Source organism: Seriola aureovittata, chromosome 2 (assembly GCF_021018895.1).
Source record: "Seriola aureovittata isolate HTS-2021-v1 ecotype China chromosome 2, ASM2101889v1, whole genome shotgun sequence".
NCBI lineage: Eukaryota > Metazoa > Chordata > Actinopteri > Carangiformes > Carangidae > Seriola > Seriola aureovittata.
In genome coordinates, this window is record NC_079365.1 from 19,323,515 (window position 1) to 19,350,665 (window position 27,151).

The 27,151-nt window shown below is 40.3% G+C and overlaps 1 protein-coding gene across 3 annotated transcripts in view; it reads left to right on the top strand.

The window, feature by feature from the left end:
* The window catches only part of vgll4b (vestigial-like family member 4b), a 41,558-nt gene extending 14,584 nt beyond the window's left edge, over nucleotides 1-26,974 (top strand). For 2 of the 3 annotated variants that reach the window (XM_056401389.1, XM_056401397.1), the window contains 4 exons: nucleotides 9,425-9,662; nucleotides 19,722-19,989; nucleotides 20,403-20,520; nucleotides 21,327-26,974. In XM_056401389.1, the coding sequence (XP_056257364.1) occupies nucleotides 9,425-9,662; nucleotides 19,722-19,989; nucleotides 20,403-20,520; nucleotides 21,327-21,583 (881 nt within the window). In that variant the 3' untranslated portion in view covers nucleotides 21,584-26,974. Of the gene's footprint in view, nucleotides 1-2,814; nucleotides 3,218-9,424; nucleotides 9,663-19,721; nucleotides 19,990-20,402; nucleotides 20,521-21,326 lie in introns of those variants that run through there. The other variant, XM_056401379.1, reaches the window with a different exon arrangement.
* Nucleotides 26,975-27,151: the final 177 nt, after the last annotated feature.

The window sequence follows — 27,151 nt, forward strand, 5'->3', positions numbered from 1 at the left end:
ACTTGGTTAAAATGTGTGACAGATCGGCTCTGTTGAATTGTTCATATTTTGTATCCTGTTCCTCTCAGTTTTTACTCTGGCTACTAACTCACTGCCTGGGGATGCTGATAAAAGTTGTAAAATAAAACCATTTTTTGTTACTGAGGTACATGCAGCCTAGACACAAGACAAACTTTTCACCCTGATATTTAGATCTAAAAATGGTGCTGTGGTTTGAATTGTTTTACATTTTAACCTTACTCTATTTACCGTATTTACCAAAGAAATTTTGTTAGATGTTAGATCAGCCTACGTCAACCTTCTGTTAAAAGGTGGATATATCTGTCTGGGTAACTTCTTAGCTTGTAATTAAATTAAAAACTTTCTCATAGTCATAGTAATGGTTCAGTATATAACTATAACACATACTCATTCTAAACCAACATTACAGATTTTTTTTCCTGTGAAAATAATACTTCTAATTGCTCTGTTTGATCTAAATTAGGCAAAAATCTATTATTTAAAAGTTGCTTCTATCTTTTATTTTCCACCTCTGGCTGTAATGATAGGCAGTTATTTAAAGTCAAGTGACATATCCATCGTCTGTTAGTAAATGGCCATAGGGGGGCACTAGTCTGTTTTTCATCCTGCAGTGAAAAGAATGACTTCTTTTCTCCATCAGCCTGAAAATGTGTCCAAATGTCAGTGTTGTTACTAGTTGAGCTGTCTTATTTCAGCTTTGTGGTTTAAAACAAGGCAATATTTCCCAAAAAGTTGTGACACTGCAGAACTTTGTAATGCTGACAAAAAAAAATAAATTTTTACCTCTTGAAACAACATTGTACATAATACAATACATAATCCAATATAAACTAAGATATAGTGAGCAAAGTTCAGTTTCAGTGCCTTTTACTTTTTAGATGTACATTTATGTAGTTTAAGCCTGTTTTGTAACATGAAGCAGCAGCTGTAGTAGCTGCAGTAGTGCTGAATGGACTCTCTGTCTAAACTCAGCCTTGTTATATGTGAAACTGGAAACAATGGCCGTCCAATGAGACAAGAACCATGTTCCTTAGTTCTGAGCCAGCATGAGAGGGGGAGGCTGGGAGGGAGGAGGGGGGAGGCCATTGTGTGTATGTGTGTGTACAAGAAAGAAGGGGGGAGGTGTCTAGAATGATGTGTGTTTGTGGAGCAGGGTAGAGTGGGTGTATGAGTGTTTTTTTTGTTTGTTTTTTTGTTTTTTATGGATGCATAGTCTACACACTGTGTTTGTGTTTGTTTTGTAGTTGTGGCTTGTGCATGTGAATGAGAGAGGGGGTGAGAGACGGGGGGTAAATTCCTCTGTATAATTAGTCTGTTAATCCAGTTTTGAACGATGCTTGAAGTTAAGAGAGGCCTATGTAGTGAGACAGTGGTCAGCGAAGCAGCCGTGACTTTGGGGTTGAATAAGGGCTCAGCCAACCAGCTGATAAATGTAGTCTACAGCATGGAGCCCAGGAAAGGGAAGTAAATCCACCTGCTTGAAAGCTTTATCTCTTCCTTTAGATGTCTTACAAGAGTTGGGGTACAAGACTGGAAAGAGGCTATTCCATTTTTGCCACAGTTTCTGTGTCATTGAAAATATATTTCATTTTTACTTCAAAACTGGATAATTTGTACTTATTGAGTTTGCAATAACAGCTCACAGGTATTTCGTCTTTTGTCTGAACCTGTCACGATGTTGCTCATTTCCGTGTCTGTGAGTTTGCGGGTGATGTGTCACAGCTCCACCCTGCTCATTAGTGTCCCAGTCAGATACCCTGAGGAAGTTGCTCTCTTCTCTTTCCACAAAACCCATTTCATGCGATGACAGTAATATGAACATCATATTCACATTCTATTCATCTATGATGCCCATACTTATTTCCTCTTTTCATCCCATTTGTCCCATTGTTGAGGACAAATCCTGGGTCTAGCCCTTCTATGGGCACCAGGGGGCAGAAGAGAGCCACACTGGGTGTGAGGAGACCTCACTGGGCCTTGAATAACTTTTATCCATTAAAATCAACACGGTGAAGCTTGTTTTTCCTTCCATTTGTACAACAACTACAGGCAAATGACAAACATGTTCTCATATTGCATTTAGAATGTTTACACTACCTTCTTGCGAATAAAAAGTCTGTTTATATTATTTTAGGACTGCCTTATCAATTAATCTGATGATTATTTTTTATGAATTGTTTAGTCTATTTAAAGAAAAGGTTTATAAGCAGAATCAGTAAGTATAAAGAGAAGCATAGTTACCCTCCTGGCTCTTTTTTGTCTCTGTGATTATGATTTTTATGTTTTTACCGTACCTTTTTTCTGTCTTTTCCTTTTTCTTATCTCCCTGCTTCCATCTATAAGCTCTGCATTGTTCCCATACTGATTTATCAAAATTTATAGCCTCTGTGCTATCAAAAGAATATTCCTGCAGGGACCTACACGCCGTCTGAAGGTTATAGCAACCTTTACATATTTTTACGGCACCTTTCAATCTCAGTTATCGCTTTTATTTTCCCAGAGGGACTTGATGTGCGTCTGTTGTACCTGATTAATCTTGGGCATGTTTAATATCCTTTGGCAGAACTGCAGCACCGTGACTACCGTGATACTTTTTAACTGTGTTGTATCCTTCCTTGAAAAAAAATGAATACGAGATTACTTCAGCACCCCCGCCCCACTCTTTCTCTGGATGTGTTTGGAGAGGCTGATCTTGCGCGTAAAACATCCCTGATATTTGAGGCGCTCAAGGGATTTAGCGAGCATGCCCAGTGCGCCCCTCGCAGCAGCAGAGGAAACCACTGGTGCAGCATAGGAGTCATACCAAGCATAGCCTGCGTGTCAGTGCAGTCGACTTACAGCTGGCTGTGAGGAGAACTGACGCTACTCTTTTTTTATTTTTGCTCTTTATTGATACACATACCCGTATTTCCAAAAAAGTGTCCTAAAATCATTAGAATAACTGGGGGAATCAGGTTTCGATATTCTTCGCCGGTTTTTATTTTATTAAGGGGGTTTGTACAAAACTAAAGTTGGAGGCTGGGCCTTTAGCTTTTTGACCGTCGCTTGAGCGGAGAAAAAAAAAAAGCTGGTCTTTTTCTTTTTTTTTCTTTTTTTTTTGTAAAAACTCGATAAATGCTACTAACGAAAATGGACCTGTTGAACTATCAGTACCTGGACAAAATGAACAACAACATTGGTATTCTCTGCTACGAAGGTAAAGGGAAATGTTTGTGGCTGTCCGTGAGCTTTATGACGGTTGTTTTTAAAAGTTGGAAGTGGCCGTTGCCGTTAGGCAGCGAGTTAACGTTAGCGTTCTTGATCCAAGTTTTCACTGCAGTTACTTTGCTACGCTTTTACTTTCAACAAGCCTAACAGAGGAAAGTTGTCTGATTTTAACAATAACATGTTTGTTAAATTTATTTCTACTTGACTCAAACTGGTAATAACATTTCAACAGTTTCAACTTAATGCCAACGTACGTTATTTTGCCATGGAGCGTAGTTGACGTTATAACCGTTAGCAACGTTAGCTTCAATTTTCATTTCTAACTATTTGCTCGTTATCTAGACGACTGGAAGTGTGTTTATTGACCTCTCTTATCATTTTCTATATCAATGACTGCTTGCTTCCCAAGAAGAAGACGACTTGGTTAATTATTTGAGATCAAAGGCTGAACAGTCTGTAAGCAATGTGTGAATTTCATGGCTCTTTTCCTATGGCTGACTCACCCTGTATTACTAGTTGCTCAGTTATTCTGATTCTCTGTGCTCTCTTATTATTCATATCAACCCTTTACATTCCTAACTTTGTGATGTTTGTGGTTAAATGTCTGCCTTTAGTTGAATCACATTCTGACAAAGCCTCCAGAATTGACACAGAGAGTTGTTTTGTGATTTGTAATCCAGTAGCACAAACAGTAAATTGCGTTTGAAATGTTTTGAATGTTTTTTTGATGAGAGCTGAGACTTCTCTTCTCTTCTCTTCTGTCTGTGGACTTAAGTCATTTCAAGCATTGTAGTGTAGGATTTCATGTTATGTCATGAACACACAGAGCAAGAGCCTCCATTTCTCTGCAGTGTCCGACTTTGGAGTAGTGTATCTATCCTCCTTTCCTCTGCTCTCAGTGCTCACATGTCAGCTGTTGTAATATCATCCAGTCTTTCTGGGGGCTTACTGCAAGTTCCTTCCTCTGCCCTCTCTCTGGCTCACACTGCAGCATGCACCTCTGTTAGCATTGACAAAACACTTCTTTAACCTCAAATGTGAGATTGATATTTTAAGATTTTTATATGGACACAAGACTTGGTAGAAAAAGTTAGCATGGAGCAGCGGCAATCTGCCATCAGCATTTAATGACCTTCTTGTAGCGCTCCTGTTGCAACTGAAAACCATTTTGTAGCTTTGCAAAGAGGGTCAGAGATGTATTCTATTGCAGATGGCCAAGCACCATTTATTAGGAGCAGGTAGAGCCAGAAGAGCTGTGGCTGCAGCATAATAAGTTTGTAGAGATGAGTTACTATGTTGAGGCTGGCTTCGACTGAAACTATTAGCAGCAGAAGCACACTAAGTTTTTTTCAGTGGTTGAGCATGTGATCCTCTGCCTCTGTCAACAGTGTTTATTTTTGTCTGTTTCTAATGCTTTCTGGGGGGGAAAGTGTTGTGTTGCTGTAATTCCTGTTTGGCAAATTGCAGGTAAGATTCTTGCTTCTAAGTATGTCACTTTTAGGTGTGTTTTGCTCAGCAGTTTAGGCACAGATGGCATTCTTAGGAAATTTTTGCGACAGTTTTCTTAAAGCTCACTCTTCTGTGCAGTGATGGTGTAGCAGATAAAACTACCACTGGCCTGGGATTGAAGCCAATCAGAATGGGGGGTATCAGTGTCTCTGTAAAGCTTCACCTTTCTCAGGTTTCATCCTGTCTGTCTCAGTGAAGAAAATTACAGGAGTGAAGCAGGGGGTTTAGTGGTATTTTTATACTTGTATATCCTCTGGGTGTCTCTTTGACATGATGAATTCAGGCACAATACTTTATTTCTATCTCTGGAAGCTCATCTCTGCAGGATTAGCCAGTTATTTGTTTTTCTGGGTGTTTTGTGTGTGTTGTTTTTAGCTGACTGAGCTAAAATCTGACTCCATGTGCCTCATGATAAGAAAACAAAGATTAAAATAACAGGGAAAAGGGCCAATCGGTAAAAAGAGTGAAAGAAAAGCCCTTCATGTTCAAACATGTTGAGCCAAGAAGGGGCTGGAGGGGCTTTGTGATATTGTGGGTGTGCTGACTTATTATTGTATGCGTGAGCACTCATACTCAAAATACATTCCCTGACAAACATAAACATACATGGTCGTATGTACTGATACACTGTCCCGAGAGCAGCATTTATTTAAGTGAAGATGTGACACTTAACCACTTATCTCATGCATGTGCACACACACATTATTAGGACAAATAGGTGTAATAGTAATGGTTGGAATAAAGTGTTTGGATACTTTCCACTATCTTGACCTCTCCAGTAATCTAATGCTTAATGTTTTGTTTGAAGAATGTGAAGTGAGATATCATATTGTCAATGCTGTAAAAAACAAAAACAAAAAACAAAATCAATGGGACAATGTCATTGTGCGTACTGTTTTTTGGGCTGATTAATTGACAGCTAAAGTTTTGTATTAGTATGCTGATCTTTATCTAGTTCCCTATATGTGGCTTTTCTGGCACATGATTGTAAAACAATATCTTTCCATCCATTTTCTATACCGCTTATCCTTATTGGGTCACGGGGGACTGGAGCCAATCCCAGCTGACATTGGGCAGGGGCGGGGTACACCCTGGATAGGTTGCCAGTCCATCTGGAAAACAAAATGACAAATAGAATCATACTTTGGTGTTTATATGCTATAATGAATTGAAAGGTTGATAATGATTCTAGCTGTCTTAGTCGCGTTATAATAACACTGATTCTGACTTTTAATTTACTGACAAAGTTTGGTTGATAAGAGATAAGTGACGTTCATCTACAGTATCTGTCCTTTCTTATCTGCCTGGCCCGATTAACTTCTCTGTCTGTATTCCATAACTAAAAATTCCATGTAGCATTGCCTTCTTGGGTTGCACTCCTTGGTGGATATATGGATGTTTCACAAGATGAATAGGTTTGCATATTTGAAATATGTTTTGAAGGGGAAGCAGTTCTGGGAATTCATGCTAAATGATAAATAATACCCAACCCTATTCATGCACAACACATACCAGCATTCGTGAAGTTTTTTTTTTATTGTTGTTGGCCTTGAAATGCTAACAACCAGTAATTATGATGCTAGGTAGCACGGAAGCTAAGAAGAGCTTGAGTCGAACCATGTTATCATGCTAAAGTATAGACCAAAGAAGTGAATTTCTAGCTGGGCATTAATAACATTCAAAGGATCAAATTATTACATTAACGTTGTTATAATAACCAATGAAGAAAGTTAATTGATTTGCTCAGCAACACCAAATTGCCTACATTGGCGGCATTGTAAACAAATGCTAACTTTAGGCTCCGGTCTCCTGCAATACAACACCATCTCAGTGCTCCCATTTAATTTAAAATCTTTTTGTTTCCCAACCATACTAAAATGTGGTGATGTTTTTGTTTGTGGCAGTTAATTTGCTCTTAGACTCTGTTAAAAAATAGCACTATTTGACCACACTGCAGGGTTCTAGCACTCTGTGCCTCTCTTTCTCTGTCCGTCAATATGTTCATCTGTCTCTCTTTTCCCTGCTCTCCCTTTTCCCTCTGAAAAGCTACTATCAGTTGTAGGCCTGACAGTGAGGGGTGCAGGGGAATGCTGACTGTCCATTTTTGCTGCTGAACAGGACAAAATAAACAAGATTGAAAACCTCCTCAGAGCCATGCACTTTTGTCAGCCTCTCTCCTTCTTTGTCTGTTTGCTTTGCTCTCCTTTCCTCTCTCTGTCAGAGATCAAACCAATCTAACATCCGGAGATATCGCATCACATCACACAGACAAGAACTTCTGTGGAAGAGTGTCCTTTTGAGTATTTAAAGACTAAAACCTCTATGGACTTAAAAAATAAAGGCAAGTCAGAGGGCTATTTTCAGGTTTTTTGCTATGCAGAGAGAAGAAATTACATGCTATGGCTCATCTTTTTTTTTTTTAAGCATCTGAAAGAAGAAACGAGAGAAAGAGAGAGGGAAATGAAGAGATAGATAGGTTCACCTCCATTTGTAATCCAATCTCATCCTGACTCCAAGCTGTTTGAAGTTCTGTCAAGACAAATAGGCTTTGATCATGTGGACCTAATGAACTGAGAGCAGAGAGGGAAAAGGAGAGTAGAGTTTGACTGTTGTGATACAGTCCTATTCCTACTGATTGCCTGCTGGTTTAACAAGAAAATCAAAAGAAAAAACTCTTATGATATTGAAGGGTTCTTCATGTATTGAATAAATATGTAGCAATATAGATACTGTATGCCTATAAATTGCTGTACTTTGAGTCATTACTTGTTCATTATTTCTCATATATACAGTATAAACTGCAGCATACTTTTCCCTGTGTATCAGAGCTTGTCTTATTGTCAGTGATTTTATGAGTAGGTTAACCTTATTTCCTTGTTCCCATCTCTCTTTCTTGATTTGAGGCATAAATTGCACAAATTGTTTTGGTCTTTTCTAGCATTGTCATTCTGTACTAATGTCTATTTCTGCACTTTATTGTGGCTGCTGCTGACATATTCAGAATGTCATATTCTGTTACTTTTGACTGCTTCAGAAACACTAATACACACAGTTTACTGTTAAAAGGCTAATCATCTCTCTAAAGCTCTGTCAAAATGTGAACTCAACATCATAACCTTCATGAATGTAGGATTTATTGCTAGGCAGAGGTAGTTTTAGATAGGTGTACCTAACTGGCAACTAAGTGGATGTAATGTTAAGTTGTGTAGTCTGGTCAAGAGTGTTTGACTGCATACGGTCAACACTCGCAGATTCACCCCTTGCTGAGCACTTCACTACTGTACCTCTAATAAGCTTGTCTGTGTCGTGGATCCTGATTGGACAGTGCGGTATCGCAGTCTCTCTTCTTTTATTGCCACCTCTCTGTCCTGCCAAAAACAATGATGTCACCCTTGTTGCCATGGTACACAGTGGGGCGAGCAGGAACATGCCAGAGAGAGAGAGAGAGGGGGGAGGAACTGCTGCTGTGTTTCGGAGGCCATGCTAAAACTAAACATACATGGGGAATGGTGTTTGAATAGAGCACACATTTCATTACATTACAAAGTCTTTTCAGTCTTTGTGTGTGCAGGCTACTGTCTTCTGAATGACTGAATGAATATTTGTTTTCAGATCGTTTTAACTGGTTGCTACCCAGATTTTTTTGACCTCATGCATCCAAAAGTTGTTTCTTCCGCCAAATGAACACTGTAGTTTACAGGTTACTTCCTCTTTCGATTATGACAGCTCAGAAAATGTTTGCAGTAAACAAACAGGATAGATAAATAATAGGATTCTGCAGGATAAATAAACCATTTTCCAAAAATATAATCAACACTGCAGTTTAATATGGGGTTTAATATGAAATAATTTGAAAAGGCACAGGAGAAACCAGTTGGTGTTGCATTGCAGGGAATTGGTGGTCTAGTGTTATTAACTTGTTTTTTAGTATGTGAGTAGTTATAGAGAAAGCTGTGAATTGTAATGGGAGTTTCAGTCCAGGCTTTATGTTTTGTTTGGGAAAAGTCAGACAGATACATGAGGCCGAAGCAGTGGAAAGTCCCCGTCCTGAGACAGAGCCAGTGGTAGTTTTCCTGATTCTCTTTTGCTCTTACTCCCACTCACTGACGACTCTGTAGGCCTTCTGTACCAGGGACTGGAGGGAAGCAGAGAGAGTCAGACAGAGAGAGAGAAATAGTTCACACCACACACACACACACACACACACACGCAGAACCCATCCACAACTATTTCTTCCAAAACATTCATAACCAGATACTCCTCTGCTCATGCCAGAGGTTTGTGCCTCTCTCAGCAAACTGTATGTCAACAAAATCCAAAATTTGAGCAGAAACACAGCCTGTACAGTAAAACACTGTCATGAAGTAGTTTTTGTGGTCAGACTGTTTAAAGAGGCAATAAAACAGTTGCCTTCTACTTGAAAATACCATAATTTTGACTAATTACCATAATTTACATTCATGGCTATGCACCCTGTTTAAAGTGTAAGCACGTGAGTTGACAGCAACTTCGCAACTGTCAGTTCAGTCTCAGTCATGTTTGAAACTACTAAAACTATGGTCAACTGTTGTTTTACAATCTTAATGAATATTCCAATTGTATAATAACACAGTTCTTTTTTGAAATGCACTTTTCAACATTATTAAAAACTCTTCTTTCTTTTCCCCTTGCTATCCTCCAACCTCAGGTGAAGCAGCTTTGAGGGGGGACCCCAGACTCCAGTCCTTGTCCCTATCCTCATCCTCCTCATCATCATCCTCCTCTTCATCGTCATCCTCCTCCTCGTCCTCCTCCATCTCCAGCCACAGGACAGGTCCTCCTCCCATCAGCCCGACCAAGAGGAAGCTGAATGGGGACCAGGGGGACAGCGACATGGACGACAACGAACATGTGGCAAAGATGAGCCGACTGTTTGCTGCACAGCTGTGAGTACATACATGAAACACACATATTTGTAGCTGCATGAGTGAACAGGCACTTGCACACATTCTAATAAAATCCATTAATTAGACCTTGAAATAGGGTTATTTTCTCTATATTCATTTCCGGAGGTGCTAGAAAACAAATATGGATCTCCATTTTTCTATCATTGCACCCTTCTCTCTTCTGTCTGTCTCCCTCTTTCTGACAAAAACACACTGTAGCCTATGAAAAAGCCACTTTGCTTTCCTAGAAGCTACACATACACACAGTAAACTCACTGTTTTTAAAAGAAGCCATTTTTTACTTGTGTATGCAAGTGTTTCTCTTGGCCATGTGTTCGTGGGCTCCTTGCTTGGTGAAGCTGTGCACAGGCAGGCTTTCTCCGAAGTCCCAGTTTGGACTCCAGGGTGCTACGCCAGGTTTAGCTGGCTCCACAGTGTTCTCCTTATAGCCGCAGATCTCTGGAAGCTTGGAAACAGGGACTGCACAACAGAAAGATTACTCACATCTCCAACGTTCCCACATTCCCACTTCCAGAGATTCCAGAGATTCTGGAGCGCTGATTGGTGGTGAAGGAGTGTTGGGGCCAGGGGCAGTGGTGTCAGAGCTCTTTCTCTCCCTCTCTTTCTTGGTTTGACTGAGTCAGTCATGGGACTCCAGCCATCGCTATTTATTGCAGACACAGTCAAGAAGGTGTTAGGTGGAGCTGTGCAGTTTTTCATGCATGCTAGCTCTTACCAATACGGCATGTTGCTGAAGCCACAGATAACATCCAGAATTAATGGTTGGTGTTGTTTTTATGCCACTTCATTTCCACCTGTTTGTCACCCACATGGCTGTGAGGTGACACAATGGAAGCCCTGGATTAAGAGTAGAGCACATTTACTGGCAGTATATTTATGTAGCTAAGCATTTGCAAACTCAGATGCTTGTGTAGATGTGTATGCTAGCACATGAACATTTGCACATATGAAAACAAAATTACTGTAGCAAATAGCTGAATTGAATTCACTGTTGGAGGAACACTCCACATAATTATTCTGAATATCAAACACTTACCTCCTTTTAAATAAAAAAAAAAAAGAAAAAAAAAGATGGCAGCTGTAGTCAGTTTGTATTCACAGAAATGACAATGGATTGCAATGGAGAGTCAGAGAAATTTCAGTTTCTCAAATCGCTCCTGCAGTATAATCCACTCGTTCCAATGAGCTGTATGGTCAGTATGTTCTTAGGCTCTAAAACATAGCATAAATACACTACATATATACACAACTTTCCTGTCACATCGTCATAGCTCCAAAGTTCTACCAATAGAACTGTATTTAGTGATTATTGATGAGGCAGTGGCCATTTGGAACGTACAGAGCAGCATATAGAAGAAATATAGAAAAAAATCACCAGATCCTTAGAGGATTCAGTTTATATTCTACAATGGTTTAAAGCCTTTTAAACAACCAATGTATATGTTCAGTTGACTGTGCGACGAGGCAGGGATATGTTTTGTTACAGGCAGGAATCTTATGACTGTTAAATCAAGTTGCTCTTGTGGCACAAGGGGAAGGGTCTTTGTTCCTTCATCTTGTGACCCTCTGGGCTCACATAACAGAGGATTAGCTTGCGCGTTGTGACATTTGTGCAGACTCATCTTGCTTTCTGTTATGGATGTGTCAGTGGTGGGAGAATTAACATTATACTCTGTAGTCAAACCAGGCAGTAAATCCATCTTCCCACTCAGTGTATTATTCTGTTGTCTCAGTTGTTTTTCACTCTGTGAGATATTTTTCATGCACCATGCGGTTAACTTCTGCATACATTGATAAGCAAATGCTCCTACTCATGTATCACAAGTTGGATTTCATTTTGTAAGTTGGTGTGCCACAGTACAATGGGCCTTATTGTCATATCAGCTTTCAGTTGGTGTTGCAGTTTTTAGGTTTTGTAAAAATAAAACTGATGCAGTTTAAAAAAGAAAAACATCTGCAATGGTTAAGGCTTTTGAATCCATCCATGATTATTTCCTAGAAGTAACCCATGATGAGACATAATCCCTTTATTTAATCTTTATTTTAATTATGACCTTGAAGTCATTTGACTGAGCTGTAGGTTTCTACCCAAGAACAGTCAATTGCTAGTTGACTTGCTAGGAGCCAAATTCAGGGCTTCTTTCTATTTCCCAAAGCTTCATCAAGATATTTTTTTTTCAACCTCTTTGCCTCAAGGCCATCCTAAAAAGTGTCTTATTTTTAGTCATTTAATTTGAGGTTTCTCTGAGGGCATTCTTACCCTGGCAAAGGTAACTGCAGAGTGACTTGTTGAGACCTGCAGTCAGAGTCAGCCTCTGAAAAGTTTTCCTCCTCGTTGCCTGTCCAAAGAACAGTGATTACACTAAAGTGGAGAATGATCGGTTGTCGTTACAGAAAAGGCTAAAAATAGTGGTTTAAAGAAAACACTGTAGGGCCCTTCACAGTCGACTCATCTTTATTTAACATACATGAGCTTTCTGCTTCATTTAACTCATTTGTCAATTGTAGGAACAGTGATTAGGTATAATTTGAAAATGATGGACTTAGTTCTTGGGATAAATCTAGACAGAAAAAACAGAAAAAGAACCCCTGCAAACCCCACCACCACATACACATACACACACACAGACTCACTCAGATACATGAGAGATGGTTATCTGACACCGTTCTAGCTGTTGGATTTTGCTGGCTGCTTCTATCTGTGTAGCTTGTTTTTTTGTCTGTGCTGATTGCGCTGCTCAATGTCGACTGTTTCTGCATGTTGAGAAGCTTTGGTGTTCATTCTCCTCTCTTAAAACAACAACAACTTTTTTTTCCCCCATTTTGCTTGAATTGCTGTTTTCATGTGTGCTGACTACTACAGCTTCTAAATAGTGTGATTTTATGTCGAGTTGCTTGTTGTTGGCTGTCTATTCTCTGTAGGTTCAGTCATATTCTCGGTGAGCGTTGACACAGACAGACACCTGACACCTTAAACATGTGGCGGGGCCATGAAGGTGGAAGCTCAGGTTTCTTTTGTTGTCTAAGTTGAAGTCGAGGGGGGCGGGGGGTGGTACACAACTGGGCTCAGAGAGAAAACTCATAACCAACGCAAGCTTTTTTTTTTTTTATAGGTCAGTATTAACAGGCAAGATAAATGAAAGTTTATGGCATGGTAAATTCTGCATTTAAAGTCTAACTAGAAATATTGGCAGTTGTAGTGGCAGGCTGATATGTATGTCTGCACTAAGTGGGCATGTGTTTGTGCAGGTATGCACATGTGTCATTGTGTTTGCTGCCTATACATGCATGTGTGCTTGTCCATCTGTGATCATCTGTGTGTGTGTGTGTGATGAGTGGGCTCCTTGTCAGGCAGCAGGGACTACGTTCTCATTTTCTCTGAGGAGTAGGAGGAGTCTTGAACAAAGAAGCCTTATCCTGTCCACTGGAGCCTGCGGGCTGGAAGCTTGCTGCTGCCTGCTCTCCTGCCCGCCACTCTGGAGTTGTAGACCAGCGAGTATAATAGTCCTCTTGCTCAGCTGTTTCATTCCTACTTAAATATAAGAGCCAGTCACAGAGCAAGGCTCATAGGCTTTTAATTGGGGAATATAACTACGGGAAAGTATATTTGCATCAGCCATGTTACATATTACTCAGTGGGCTCTAGGTTTGTTGATTTCCTCAGATATAAAGCTGGGGAGTATATCAGAATTAGGAATTTATTGTCTTTCATTGGAACAATATTGTGTGTTTTTCTATACACTGTGAACACATAATTACTAAGACTGATTGTGGTGAACTCAGCCAATTGACCTGATTTTAAGATTTTCACCAAATGAGGCCTGTTAGTCATTGCTTGGAGCAAATGTTCCTTTTTCATGTTCTTCTTGTTCTCGGTTTCTTCCTTATAATTCGCCTGAATTGCCATTTCTTTTCACTTCATTATTTGAATCGCTGAAAAAAACATATGTACAATCATTCAGAGGTTTGAAATGAAGCTACGTGCTTTTAGTAGTACGTAATCTTTCTCTCACATTCATGCTATGTTACTCTGAAAGGTAGCGCTGCAGATGTAGGATCAAAAAGCAAAATCTAACTTAGTCAGTTTGCTGCAGTAAGTACTGTAGCATACAAAAACTGCAGCTGCTTTTTACTGGGAACTTCATCAGTAAGTTGTTCTCATGGAAGTTTCTCCAGAGGCCAAATGGGGAGAAAGAGAGAGGAAGAGTCTCTCTCTCTCTCTCTCTCTCTCTCTCTCTCTCTCTCTCTCTCTCTCTCTATCTCTCTCTCTCTCCCTCTCCCCCCTCTGTATGTGTGTGTGTGAGTGAGCATGGCCAAGGCTGGTGAAGTCATTGTTACCCTCTTGTTTTACATGGGACTATTTATGTAGTGTGTGAGCATGTGAGGGGAGGGGGGAGAGCATGTGGGAGATTTTTTTTTCTTTTCAGTGTGTGTCTGTGTGTCTGTGTTCACATGTTTTCTTTGCCTTCTTGTTGTGGTTGTTCCCATATCCGATCTGTCCCAGCTTTGATAACAAAGGATTTTCTTCACTTCTCTTTCTCTGCAGTCAGTTAACTGGCAAAGATGTGCTTGATTTCTATCAGTAGTTCTGCATGAGTGAAAATCTGAGAGATTTAAAGGGCTGTGCCAAGATCTGTTTGGAAATGGTGTGTCTGTCTACTTGTTTTAGGTAGGCATAAAATAAAATTTAAGATGGTGTTCTTGTGAATTTTATGTCATATTTTATAGTACAGAATGTATGCGAAGGAAGATTACTTGATTTATAACAATAATAGTATGTTTATACCTGTTAAAGTGTATTTCCTCTGGGGTTTGACTATTCAATTCTAAGGATGCAAAATATTCTTGCTGACTTCTGCTCAGCCTCGCTACTACCGCCTGGAGTGAGTAAACTGTGTTGAGATATTCATATACTTTATATACATAGCCCGGGTAAGCCGTGTGGCTCAATTTCTGTGTGTATATATCCATTTTGTGGGTTTCTGCAGACCTCGCAGAGCTTGGGCCTGGTTGTAACCTGTGGTTGAGCCTTCATCCTCCTCCTGTTTTTTCTTTTTTCTTTTTTGTCGTCGTCTTCTCTCTACACCCTGATTTTTCCCAGATGTTTCCTGTGTGTGTGTATCTCTCTCTCTCTTCTTGCTCTTTCTTTATTCATTTCTTAAAGGCGTAGGATATGAGCCTCTGCCCAACCAAAGATTTGTAGTGAGGTTTTCTCTGAAGACTCTGGAGCACAATTGTGAGAAAAAGGCTAGAACTTTTATAGCTCCTGTATCTTTGCCTCAAAGTAAAATATAACTAACTCACCAAATTGGCAGTCTCCTATAGAGCTAAATCAAGCACACTTTTGAAAACTCAACCATATTTTTAAAGTTTGCTTCATTCATTTGCTTCCTCTGTTTATATTTGTTTTATTTAGTTTTCCATTGTGGTATTTAGACAAGTTGACACATACAAAACTGATTGTTATGCCAGCAAAAGCAAATTACATGTTTTCATATTTTACAAGAATACAGACCTACAGCTGTTTTATTTTTTTTAATTTTCCCCATCCTTTAAGTCTTCAAACACATGATCACAGACATGATCTTTAACTTGAGGTTAACTTGAAGACAGGGTGTCATGTGAACAGTTACTTAAAAGGCAGCACTTAATGACAGATCCAAGTAGTGTAATATTGTTCAAGATATATGACTATATCATTTATGTATTGAGGGTTGGACTCCCTGGGTTTTAAATTAAGGGATCTTTCAGTGAGTGCCCACCACAGTGACTACCACTAATGCCAGGCTGCGCTTAACCCAGACTCTAGTAAAATAGAATCAAATAGATCAACTCCCTATTTCATTGTGTCAAGCTATCCATTCTGATGTCAGTCATTCAGTTACCATTTTCAACTGGGGAAAAAAAATGTCACAGATAAAGTATCAGCCCTCTCCCTCTTTGTACTTCAAATCACATTCACATTAGAGGTGCGCCATAATGCAACCAAAATAATTACTCTCATGTAGGGTTGTTAATAATTAACCACTTAACCGGTCACCAACAATAAGAATTTTGACCGATTAATACTATCAGTCAAACAGTAAAAAATATCCTTTGATATGAGCAGGTATTCTCTGCCGTGAGACTACACAGCAGACCAGTTAAAAGGACCATCACCTTGTGTGATGATCTGCAGGTATCTCCAGCATGTCTTTGTGCTCGTCAGTGTCGCTCTCTGTTTAGACACTCCAAATCTTTCCATTCCACCTCGATATTTTTTTAATGAGGTACAGCCACTCAGCTATTCTAAATAGATGTCGGTTAATGTTTTTTTTTTTTGACATAGTTAGAATGATCAAAACCTTTTGTGAATCTGAATCCAACATACACTCTGAAATCCACCAATCCAAGATTTACATACAACAACACAAACTAATTATTTTCAGAAAATTGACTGAAGAATACCACTGAAGAATTAACTTGGAGATTCAGATTACAGAGCATAAGTCATTTACACTCAACTGCAAGCTACTTAGCAAGTTGCTAAAAGGTATCTTGATAATTTAGGAACAGAAAGACCCACTAATCTCTTGGACTGTTGGACTGAACATTAAAAGATGGCTCAGTCTTTTTTTTTTTTTTTTTTTTTTAAGATATCACAATGCTACAGAATGGTGTTTTTCTTTAGAAAACCATCTTTAGCCAACTGTGAAAGGGTGCAAGATGCACTCATTCCCTGCTATATTGCTTTTGCTGTCAGAAGAGTTCAGTCTGATTGAACAGTTCAGTGTAATTGATTTGACCTGCAAAATATTGGGACTCACCAATATTCAGCCAGTTTGAGATCGAAGATGACTTCTCCTTGACAAAGGCAAAAGTGTAATTTTGTTGTCTGGCTAAACATTTAGCCACAACTGGTAAAATCTGCCAGTTAAGTCACTTCAACAGGCAAAAATAACAGTTTTGGCTATAAATGAGAAGCCTGCAGTCAAAGTGCTGGTCATTAGAGCTCATTGTTTTTTATTAAGTGACAGCTTTCTCTTACATCTGTATATTGATCATTAAATCAGCACTTCTGTCTCCTTTTCTCTGTCTGTACCACCTCAGTTCAAGCCACTGCTTGATCTAAAAGTGATTTTTTTACTCTGTAGATTAGTTTGAGCTCCATCCTCAACCTCTTCCCCTGTGTTTTTTCTACAATCTCCACTAGGTGCAAGAGCAGTTCTTTACTTTTCAAATGCTGTCTCCCTCTGTCTCCCACTTCACCTGGTAACCCTCTCTCCTCAGACCTAGCCCTTGTTTCCACCCCCATGCCCATCTCTTGTGCGTAGCCCTCACCATTCGCCCTTTCCATCCTCCCCCTCTTTCCCCAGCTGCGACCCTAACGATAATTGAGAGGTGAGTAAGAGAGACAAAGACACAAGAGTGGGTTTTGAATGCCTGATCCCTGGCATGAATTGTGGTCCAGGGTTTGGTGGGCAATCAGGCGAGGGGAAGGCGGGGGCGGTGGTGGATTCGACAGCTACACCATTCATTGGTCAGATTTGTTGATCCCGTTCACTGGCTCCTGCGACGGCCCCTCTTGTGTGAGGATGTGGGCATGCCTGCTCTTTGGCAATGATTAAAGTTTGGAACAACTTCCACAACCTAACTCAAGACCCAGCTGCTGGGTGGGGATGAAAGAGAGAGAGAGAGAGAGAGAGACCTTTTATTATCAGTTTGCCTTTTAGCTAATCGAGATTTGTTTATAATTGAAGATAACAGAGTTATACAGGAGGACTTTGGTTTATAGCATTTGATTAAAAGTTGACATTTCCTTTAGCAATAATTTAAACAATACCTTCAGCATTAACTTGAGCACACTTTTGTGACCATTATAACTTGATTTTTATGTGATTAACTCCACAAAGCATTTATTTATTTTTATTCTATTGACTGCTTGATACAGAAGGAAACTGAAAATTGATGCCACTATGGGAAAACATAAAAGCTTATTGGTGAGCTGCCGGCCAGGGTTTATGTAAGAGCTGCCAAGTCTCTCCCTCTTTAACCCTCAGGAAGTTTGCTGCCGATTGTGAAAGAAAAAGAAGAAAGAAAGACAAAGAGAGAAAAAAAGAGAGGGGGTGTCTGCTAATGTAAGCTCTCGGCACAAACGAAGGAAACTACCGACCTCACTCTTTCTTATCATAGAGGTCCGGACCATTCACATGCAGCCCCCCCCCCACCACCACCACCACCACCGCTCTTCGGCTTTTCCTCTCCCCCTCTCTGTATTCTTTGGAGACTATTTATTTGTGGAGGACGGTGCTGTGGGCTCCAGATGCTTGACCCAGCAGTCAGGTTGCCTGGTCACATGGATCTACAACTGTTTGCCTGAACTTGTTGTTTTGCATCCAAGCAAACCTTAAAGGGCTGCTGCAGCTTTTCACCTCGAGTCTGCTGTGTGTTCTCATTCAGACTTTTTCACATGGGTGGGGAAATGCCTCCACACGGCACATGGTGAGGAATAAAAATTAAATGACCCAGCTGACACAATATTGTCTATGTATAGGATGTATATCTGTGTAGAAAGGAGGAAGTCGGTGTATATGTGCTGATTTGTGAATGGATGTGTGGAAGCATGTGGGTGCTTGAAATTGGAGAGAAATGGAGATAGAGAGAGGCGAATACAGTAAATCTTGCTCCCTGTAACTGGGCCTCAAATTGTAGGAGGGGAGTGGAGCTGCAGGAAGGGTGTAATACACAGTCGAACACACACACAGACACACAGACCACATTTGACGTACTGAGCAAAATAATTGCTACCTGTTAAACTGCAAGCAAGTGTGCACAGCATCAGGCACAACCACTTCGCTACATATTAAAGTCATTATCATCAGAGCTGGGGGAAAAAAAGAGACCAAAATCTGTGTTGTGTTAAACTGCCGTTACTTTAATCCCTTATCCTTATCTCTGCTTTTTCAGTGATTAAAATATGAGCTCACAGTTTGGAGAGAGCAGGATTTCTTTGTGGTGGGAAGTAATTCTCTTTCATATGGAAAGTTTGTGGCTGCCCACCTTATTTAACCCTCAGTATTCAGTACATGGTTGTGATTGTGGACAATGTTTCTTTGCGTTTTCTTTCCCAAGACACATAGAGATGTCAAGGACAACTTTGGCAGATTTAATCAAATGTCGACAGTGAGCTGCAGCTAGAGATAACGGCTCAGTCCACATCTATGCTGCAGTAACACTGCAGGATTTTCCAGGTTTTCATCTGACAGCAGTGAGTGCAGCTGGCTGCAGGCTCGCTGAAGAGATAAAGTTGATTTGCGTACTGAGGAAACCACTTTAGAGCTTTGAACTTCGTGCCCCTTTGCCCCTCTGTACAAGGATATGTTTGGAGTCCATCCATGTTGGATAATATTAGTGTTCCTTCCTCCTTCCTAGAAAAGAGAGTGTGTGTGTGTGTGTGTGTGTGTGTGTGTGTGTGTGTGTGTGTGTGTGTGTGTGTGTGTGTGTGTGTGTGTGTGTTGTGTGTGTGTGTGTGTGTGTGTGTGTGTGTGTGTGTGTGTGTGTGTGTGTGTGTGTGTGTGTGTGTGTGTGTAAGTGCTTGTGCAAAATAGTCTTATCAAACCCTCCAGCAATCAGAGAAGCTAGAGTGTATGTATGAGGTCACTATTAATAGCATCTGCTGGTCCTGCAGTGTTTGACAGAGAACCCCATTTATAATTGTCCTTTTGTTTATCTTTTCTTTTTCGCCCTCATTTCATTTTCTCTCACTCCGAACCCCTTTTTACCTCTCTGTCCATTTCTCTGTCCACTCCATTTGCCACAAGTCTTCCCTCATCTTGTTTGGGTATTTGATAGCCAGTTTGGAGCCAGTATTATGTTGATAAATACAAAGATTTTTTGAAGCTCCAAGTCTGACTAATTTTTAAATCAAATTCTCTCTTGTTTTTTTTTTCTTTTTTAAATGAAGAAAATTATATTTTTGTGACATTAATGAAGTAGACATTAATTTAATCTGCCTTGTGTAAATTAATGTGGCTCTTTGTCTTTCCCTCTATTTTCCAGAAAACCTAATGGAGACTATCGCAGCTCCACCGTCTCAAAGGACCGTAGCCGAAGCCCCATCGAACGCGTGGTGGTGCCCGGCGGTCTGGGAGTCCACAGCAACCACCTATACAGTCACGCCCACCACCACCATCACCACCTGTCCAGCTTAGCTGGCATGGACCAGCCACTGGCACTCACCAAAAACAGCATGGTGGAGTCTGCACGTAGCAGCACAGCAGCAATGATCACAGTGCCGCACACAGTCAGTCCCATGGAACGCCAGCAGGTAACATGCACATCCTGTTTCTTTTGCCCAAACTCTGACAACATCTTTCACAAATTGTCTGGTAAACCTCAACCCTAGTAGGTCCCCCCATATGATGTGACTAATGTGCTTTCATCCGCCTAGCTCCTTGGTTGGTTGAGAGTAGAAATTTCCTGTTTGGCTTGTTAGCCAAAAATGTTTTAAAACCCAGGTGGTAACTGAATCATTCCCTCTCCCTCCAACTTCAAATCTCCTTCTGGACTGTATTCTTTACTGTAATATTTCCCACTTTTTCTGCCTGTGTAATTATTTTCCCAATTTATTTACACTTCTTGTACCTTCTCTTCACAAGTCTTGCTTTATTGTTATAATATGAGTGGATTTTGGCGTTGGTTTTGATGTACGATGTATGATGATTTGTCTTTGTGTTTCAGAATCGTCCTTCAGTGATCACATGCGCCCCAGCCAACAACCGCAACTGCAACCTGTCTCACTGTCCTGTCTCCCACAATGGCTGCTCAAGCCTCACAAACAACTACAGGAGAATCAACAGTGAGTGCACTCATGCAAATGCATTTGGATGAGCACACACATAAAGACATAAAGACACAACACCCTAGTTCTTTATATTCTGTTGGTAATATTTTTTAAAGTAGCAATGAGGGGCAAACATGATATTTCAATAATTAATTAATACTGATTATTACCAGGTGACTTTTATTGGATGCATTTGTCTCTAAAAGTGGGTTTCATTTTGGAAACAAGCTAATTTCCCATCCAGTGCAGTTTGTGGGAAACCCTACCGCAAGACCAAATCTCTCTCCAGAGAAAACACAGCAGCTCATACTCTCCACATTCAGAGTGACTTATATAACTAGTGATGCGAGAGAAAAAAATCATCCCAATTTTTCATCGACTCACAGCGTTTGTTTATAGCACATCAATTGCTTTATTTACTGCTTTGTCTGTTATCTCTGTACTTAAAGTCACTTGAGGCCTCAGCCAAACACATGTCTGTTTTTTTTGCCCTGTCTGTGAGTGTCAGTCATGTCTTCTGTGGGTTGATAACTTTACTGTGGCTGTTTTTATAATCCTAGTGAAATCCCTATGATCTCATTGAGGTTAACAGTGAAATTTAAAACGGTGATTTAATATAAAAAAACTGCAATGAAAAAGTGAAGTAGATGTTGGAGTTAGTATTTTTCCATTGACCTAAAATGCACATTACCAGTGTTTAAACTGATGTTGGGCAATAAATAACCCACTAACCATTATACAAGTGAGCCTTAGAGATGTTTCTCATTTCATTATGGGAACTAAAAACTCTTTCTTGCCTTCTCCCATCCTGCGTCTTTTAGCCAACACAGCCTGCGACCCAGTGATTGAAGAGCATTTCCGCCGCAGTCTCGGGAAGAACTACAAGGAGCCTGAGCCCGCCGCCACCAACTCGGTGTCCATCACAGGCTCGGTGGACGACCACTTCGCCAAGGCGCTGGGCGAGACCTGGTTGCAGATCAAAAATAAGGGGAGTCCCTCGTCGTCCGGCAGTAGCCCAAACTCCTCCCCCGACAGTCACATGGTCAATCACAACCACTCCCCGTCTGTGGTCTCCTGAAGGGGGGAGGGATTTTACAGGGATTTGCCCCTGTTTCCCCAGCCCTCCCAATCATCCCGGCTCCAACATTCATGCCCCTGTCACTCCTGGTCTGTCACCAGCATCCCAGAGGGAATGCCTGCCTGCTGGTCTGCTAAACACATCCACAACCCTCAAGCCTGCTCTCTCTCTATGCACTCATAGAGGATCAATCAAGCAATAACAAAAAGGTTGTTTTTTTCCCTTCTGTCCTCTGGTATGCTACTGCCAGACAATAATCAGTAATGAGTGATGAGGGCTCGACTTGGGGACTGACTGGAGCATCAAGCTGCTCCTTCTATTCATTCATCATCCCTGCATATCAAGCTTGGAGCTGAGCAAGTGTCTGTAGTTATATGTACATAAAGAAAGAGAGGAAAGGGCGGTGTTTTAATTATTAATTTTCTTTTCTTCTTTGTTTGTTATTTTGTTTCTTTAACCGTAGTTTTGTGTACTGCTTCTGCATTATGAGATGCCTGACATTTTATTTTAGAAAAGACGAGAAAGAAACACTCTGGAGAAAATAATCACAAACCACCTGACTGTGCTACCAAAGAAACCTTTAGACGCTGATATTTATCAATGCCCACATCAAAAACAAAACAACAAATAAGCCATCTTGTAATCCCCTCCCTCTTATCTTTCTTCATCCTCTCACCTTCCTTCTCTCTCCCGCGCTCTCCTGTGTATGTGTTCAGGTGATTTTGTTACTGTATGTGTATACTTAAGCGGTCGACTTGGTCTGATTTGCACTACTGCCGTAGAGGGTAAAGGCTGCCATGTCAGTATTGCAATCTGGCACTGCACGTACTGCGACTGATAAAACTGAGCAAAGACATTGAGACTTTTGCTGGGATCTCTATTTGATTTCCCATTAACTCCTGTTTAAAGTTTACCTGGGCATGACAGAACAGTACACACATAATTATCGTGCATTATTTATTGAATGCATTTCTGAAAAATGGAAAATACATACCAGCAGGGTTGGGCAGTACAAAATGGAAATGCAAAGTAATGTGGATTTGGATAATGTGTCCAAATATATAAAAATAATTTTGCCACATCCCTGCATGTTGATTATTACATCTGTTAAAGAAAACAAACATGTTTAGATGGTAAGAGAAGGTGGATGAAAAAAAGGTGGATTGTCAGGTCTGACTGTCTAAAGCCAAGCCTAACTGTGTGCTCATCACTTGGTTCTGCCTGTGTAATGTGTTCAGCTCCCATTAACTAAACAGATCCCTCCCCATCAGCACAGAGTATCAGTCCACATTAAGTTACACTTGTAGTGCAGAGAGCTCTCCATATTAAGGGTGGGGGTATAAACAATCAGGTGCTCTGTGGGAGGAACTGGCCTCTCTTCAATTTAAGTAAATATCCATCACCATGGATACTGACAGAAGCATTAGTCACCCAGCTGCTCATATATCATCCCACTTCCCTGGATAACATCCCCAAAACAAGTTAGGTGAATTAAGGATAAACTCATGCCTCACCTTTTTTTTTTTTTTTTTTTTCATAAGAACTTCACCTTTTATTAAGTGATTTTTGTCTACAAGTGCCTTGGGAAGTGTAAGGAAAATGCAGTTTTATGTGCAAATGCAAAATATCTCAAGACAAGTCAGCCTAAATTCACTCCACTTCCAGCCTGCAGTTCAGACTGGAAAGTATGAGGATGTAAAAGGACAGAATACGTTTCTTCACCCACCTTTCCTCACCATTCTGTTTTAGATTTTGAGGGGAAATGACACTTAATAAATCTCGACTATTGAAAATATATTGGGATAGTAAATACATCGTACTACCCAGCCCTACGTTCAGAGCCGGTATGTATGATCAAGTATACATTTATTAATCAGTGTTGATCGGTATCAGCATGGATAAATAAGAAATATACAAAATTGGTTCACCTGCTTAAATTGTGCCAAATCGTTGCATGGTGATTTTTCCAAGCACAGTCGGGTTTTCAAAATCAGTTAACTGTGGTGCTGATGGACATCACGACTATGATGAGAGGAGATTAAGACTGAAAACAAAGTTGTACAACCTGCGTGTGTTGAAGGTTGGCCTTTGCTGAACAATGTGCTTTGATGTGTTTCACAGGCTTAACTGCTGACAGTGATGAGGGAAAGATGACACTGCATGTCACTCTGTGGTTGAAAGAAAAAAAGGAAATAGTCTGGTTTCTCGACCGGGGGAGAGAAAATTATTCAGATCTCTTCAAACGCGCCTTTGTTTTTGTAACTCTTTGAACATGGGTGTTGTAATTATATTTGGCTTACACCCTGCTGTCCCTCCCTTCCTCCCTCCCACCCTCCCTCACCTACACACTGTGGTTTGGTAGAATTCTACAAGGTTTTGAAGGGTAAACTAATGCTTTTACAGATGCATGTTTTTTTTGTTTTGTTTTTAATAGCTGGTATCTATTAGTGTTTTTAAGCATTTCAATCTTAACTACTATTATCCTTTTCATTCGGACGTTAGTTGTTACTTCTTTCGTTGTTAGTAACGGACATAGACACTATACACTCACTGCTGGGTCAGTTGTACTCCATATTATTATTGTTATTGTTATTATTACAATTTTGTATTTTTGTTTTCCATTAATATCAGTATGGTAACAAACATCTATAGTGGGACAGCCTCCGGACAGGCTCTGTTTAATGATGAGAGCTGCGTTTCTCAAAACCATCTCGGCACGAGAGTCGATCAGCTCATTCCCGCAGCAGAGCCGTGATCGTTCTAGTGTTGGGTTGGCTTTGGGATACGCAGCCCGTTAAGGTTTTCTTAAGATGTTGATCCATCGGTGGTACAGGATGCTACAGCCTTTAGCATGACTAAGCTGAGACACCAAATTGACACAAATGAGTCCACAAGACCTTGTTTTCCACAAAAGCATCTTAGCCTGAGATAATATAAAATGACTGGGTGCCATCTTAAAATCACCACCTCCGCACCAGCCTTCACCCACATTCTTGCCACAGTCCAAAAAGAACTTGGTAGACGAGAAGCTAGCAGGGTGGGAAGCTTTTGGGAAACAAGGTATTGTTTACTGTAGAACTTAGTGATGACGGCTCTCAAACATTTTTTTGACCTTTACAAAAGTGTCTTAAAATGATCACAATAAGAATTATTTTGTATTACAAAAGAGCAAAAAATAACATCACAAAAACAGCATTGGAGAGAAGCTAGCAAACAACACAAAACTTTGTTAGTGGTTGTCTGAATTTATGGTGTACTGTCAAAACTCTCAGCCCTTAGCAGTGGACTTTTTGTGTCCTGACTTGGTGTCCAGACTTATTTTTGTATTTCAGTGCTTTCTTTTCTGAACAACATTGTATTGTTGCTGCAGTTAAGCTAGACTGCTGCAGTCTGAAGAAATGAATTTTACTCCTATGAAAGAGCCTGCGCCAAGGTGGCATACATTCCTCCTATAGGGAACTTTGTACAGGCCTCAAACACACTCTGCAGACACAGTTTCTTGCATCTTTACCAGAACAACAAGGTGTCCACTTTTGCTCTTTTTGGCCTCAAATCCATACCACAAGACAAAAGAACAACCAATGGTATACATTTTTTTTTAGGACATTCAGAGCGTAGAACTTAGAGAACTGGGGTTGGTGAAAGTTTGGTGTCATTCTGTAGTAAAAATACAGAATCATTTCATGTCTCTGAGTTGAGGTTTATAGGTGACAAGGTTCATATTTGTTTGTTACATCCTTTACAGAGATCTCTACATGGAACGTCAGTGTTCTAGAATGTCCACACATTCCATCCTCAACTATCAGAACAGATGTGACAGAATCCCAAAATTTAAAACCCAACTGCCAGGGAATTCATTTCTATAACAAATACGTCATCTCCAGTCTCAGTGTGCTTTCTGTGACAGGCTCAGAGTGGTTTGGGTGGTGATTTTTGGCAGGTTTGGGGAGGGAGGGGTGAGCAGAGCTTCAGGAGCTGAGCTTCTGCAAGCACATTCTGTGAGCCACGAGACATTCAGCTGCCACTCTGTCTTTTCACAATGATGCCACCTCCTCCTCCTCCTCAGATTCAGTTGACCTTGATCAAGATTGGATGTAGGTAGCAACTTGCTAGAAAATACGAGGGATAAGGGCTCGGTGTCCAGAACGTTTTGTTTTTCTATTATTATTCTTTCTCATTATTTCACTACCACCCTGTAGGTAGGAGGCTCTCTTTCTGCTTCGGCACACACTCCCTACACACTGTAGGAAAATCACTTAATAAAAAAATACTTTTTTATAATAGGTAACTATAAGACCATCATTACGCTGTGCGTAACGAATGTACAGAGAAAAAAATCGTAGGTATTTTTTGAGGAACAATTAATTTGTTAATGATATGTAGCTATTTAATTGTTGTTTTCCCTGTCCTTATATTGTAATCATTGCATTTTCTTTTCTGTGAAAAAAGTTGATCTTTTTTGTTTATAGAGTTTGTCTTGTTAGAGTAAAGGTTCAAGTGCAGGAGCACAGTAAACATATGAAACCACAATAAGCCACTGGTGTGTCGGTGACAATCGCTACTTCCATTGGTCCCCGATGTTCTGCAATCATTTAAATTGTGTTCGATCGCGTGACTTCTGAGACATCTGAACAAAAGTTTGACTTTGTGAGCAAAAGGAGTTTGTCCTTTTAGCAGGCTCTTGATCAGTTAGCATGTTTTGCATCGATGGAACAGAATGATTTTGCCACTAGCCCAGAGCATCTTGTCGGCCATTTCCATTTAACTATAAAACAATCAACATTAGTAATGGGCTAGCAGGCAGGTAAAATTTCCACCACTGCATGTAAACAATACCAACTGTGGGTTTTGAAAGTCTTGATGACTGCTTTTGGTTTACAGATGGGAACTGAGCTACATGTAAATCCATCAGTCTATTTGAGAACATTTGTGGAATTGGTTTAACATGAGAACCTCAATGAAATCATAACATTAAAGCTTAGCTGATGAAAATCTGAAAGCATATTTCAGTCATAGTTTGTGCTCAAGCTCATCTGCTTCATTTTCTGTCCGTGAGGCTGAGCTGAGATGAGCAGCAAATGAGCTTTGGGGATGTCACGGTTCCCATCTGTGGAGGCCATTTTGCAACTGTAAACAACATGAAAATTGTGCAGATAAATCAGAGGAGTTGGCCTTTACTCTGACTGTACCACATTTTCCAGGTCCTTTTTGAAGTGGAAGTAGCATGTACTTAGTGGTAGTAGTACTCTGAACTGTAAAAGAAAAAAAAAATGTATCAAGAAAACAGTCAATTTGTGGCTCTGTGTCTCCTACTAAAAAGGTTTTGGCAGGCCACCTTTTTTGTACGTAAAGTAGCCTTGATGAACAATAAAGTGCTTTTAAACCACTGTCTGAGTGTGTGGGCCTCTGTCTAACTATTTTGTGTGTGTTTGTGGCTGTGTAATGGTTAAGACAGATGGTACAAGGGGATGGTTATTTTGGCGAATCAAATAGGTGCAAAGACTCACATGAACCAAATGTATAGAAGGCTGTAGTATTAGGCAAAAAAAAAAACAGAAAAATTTAAAT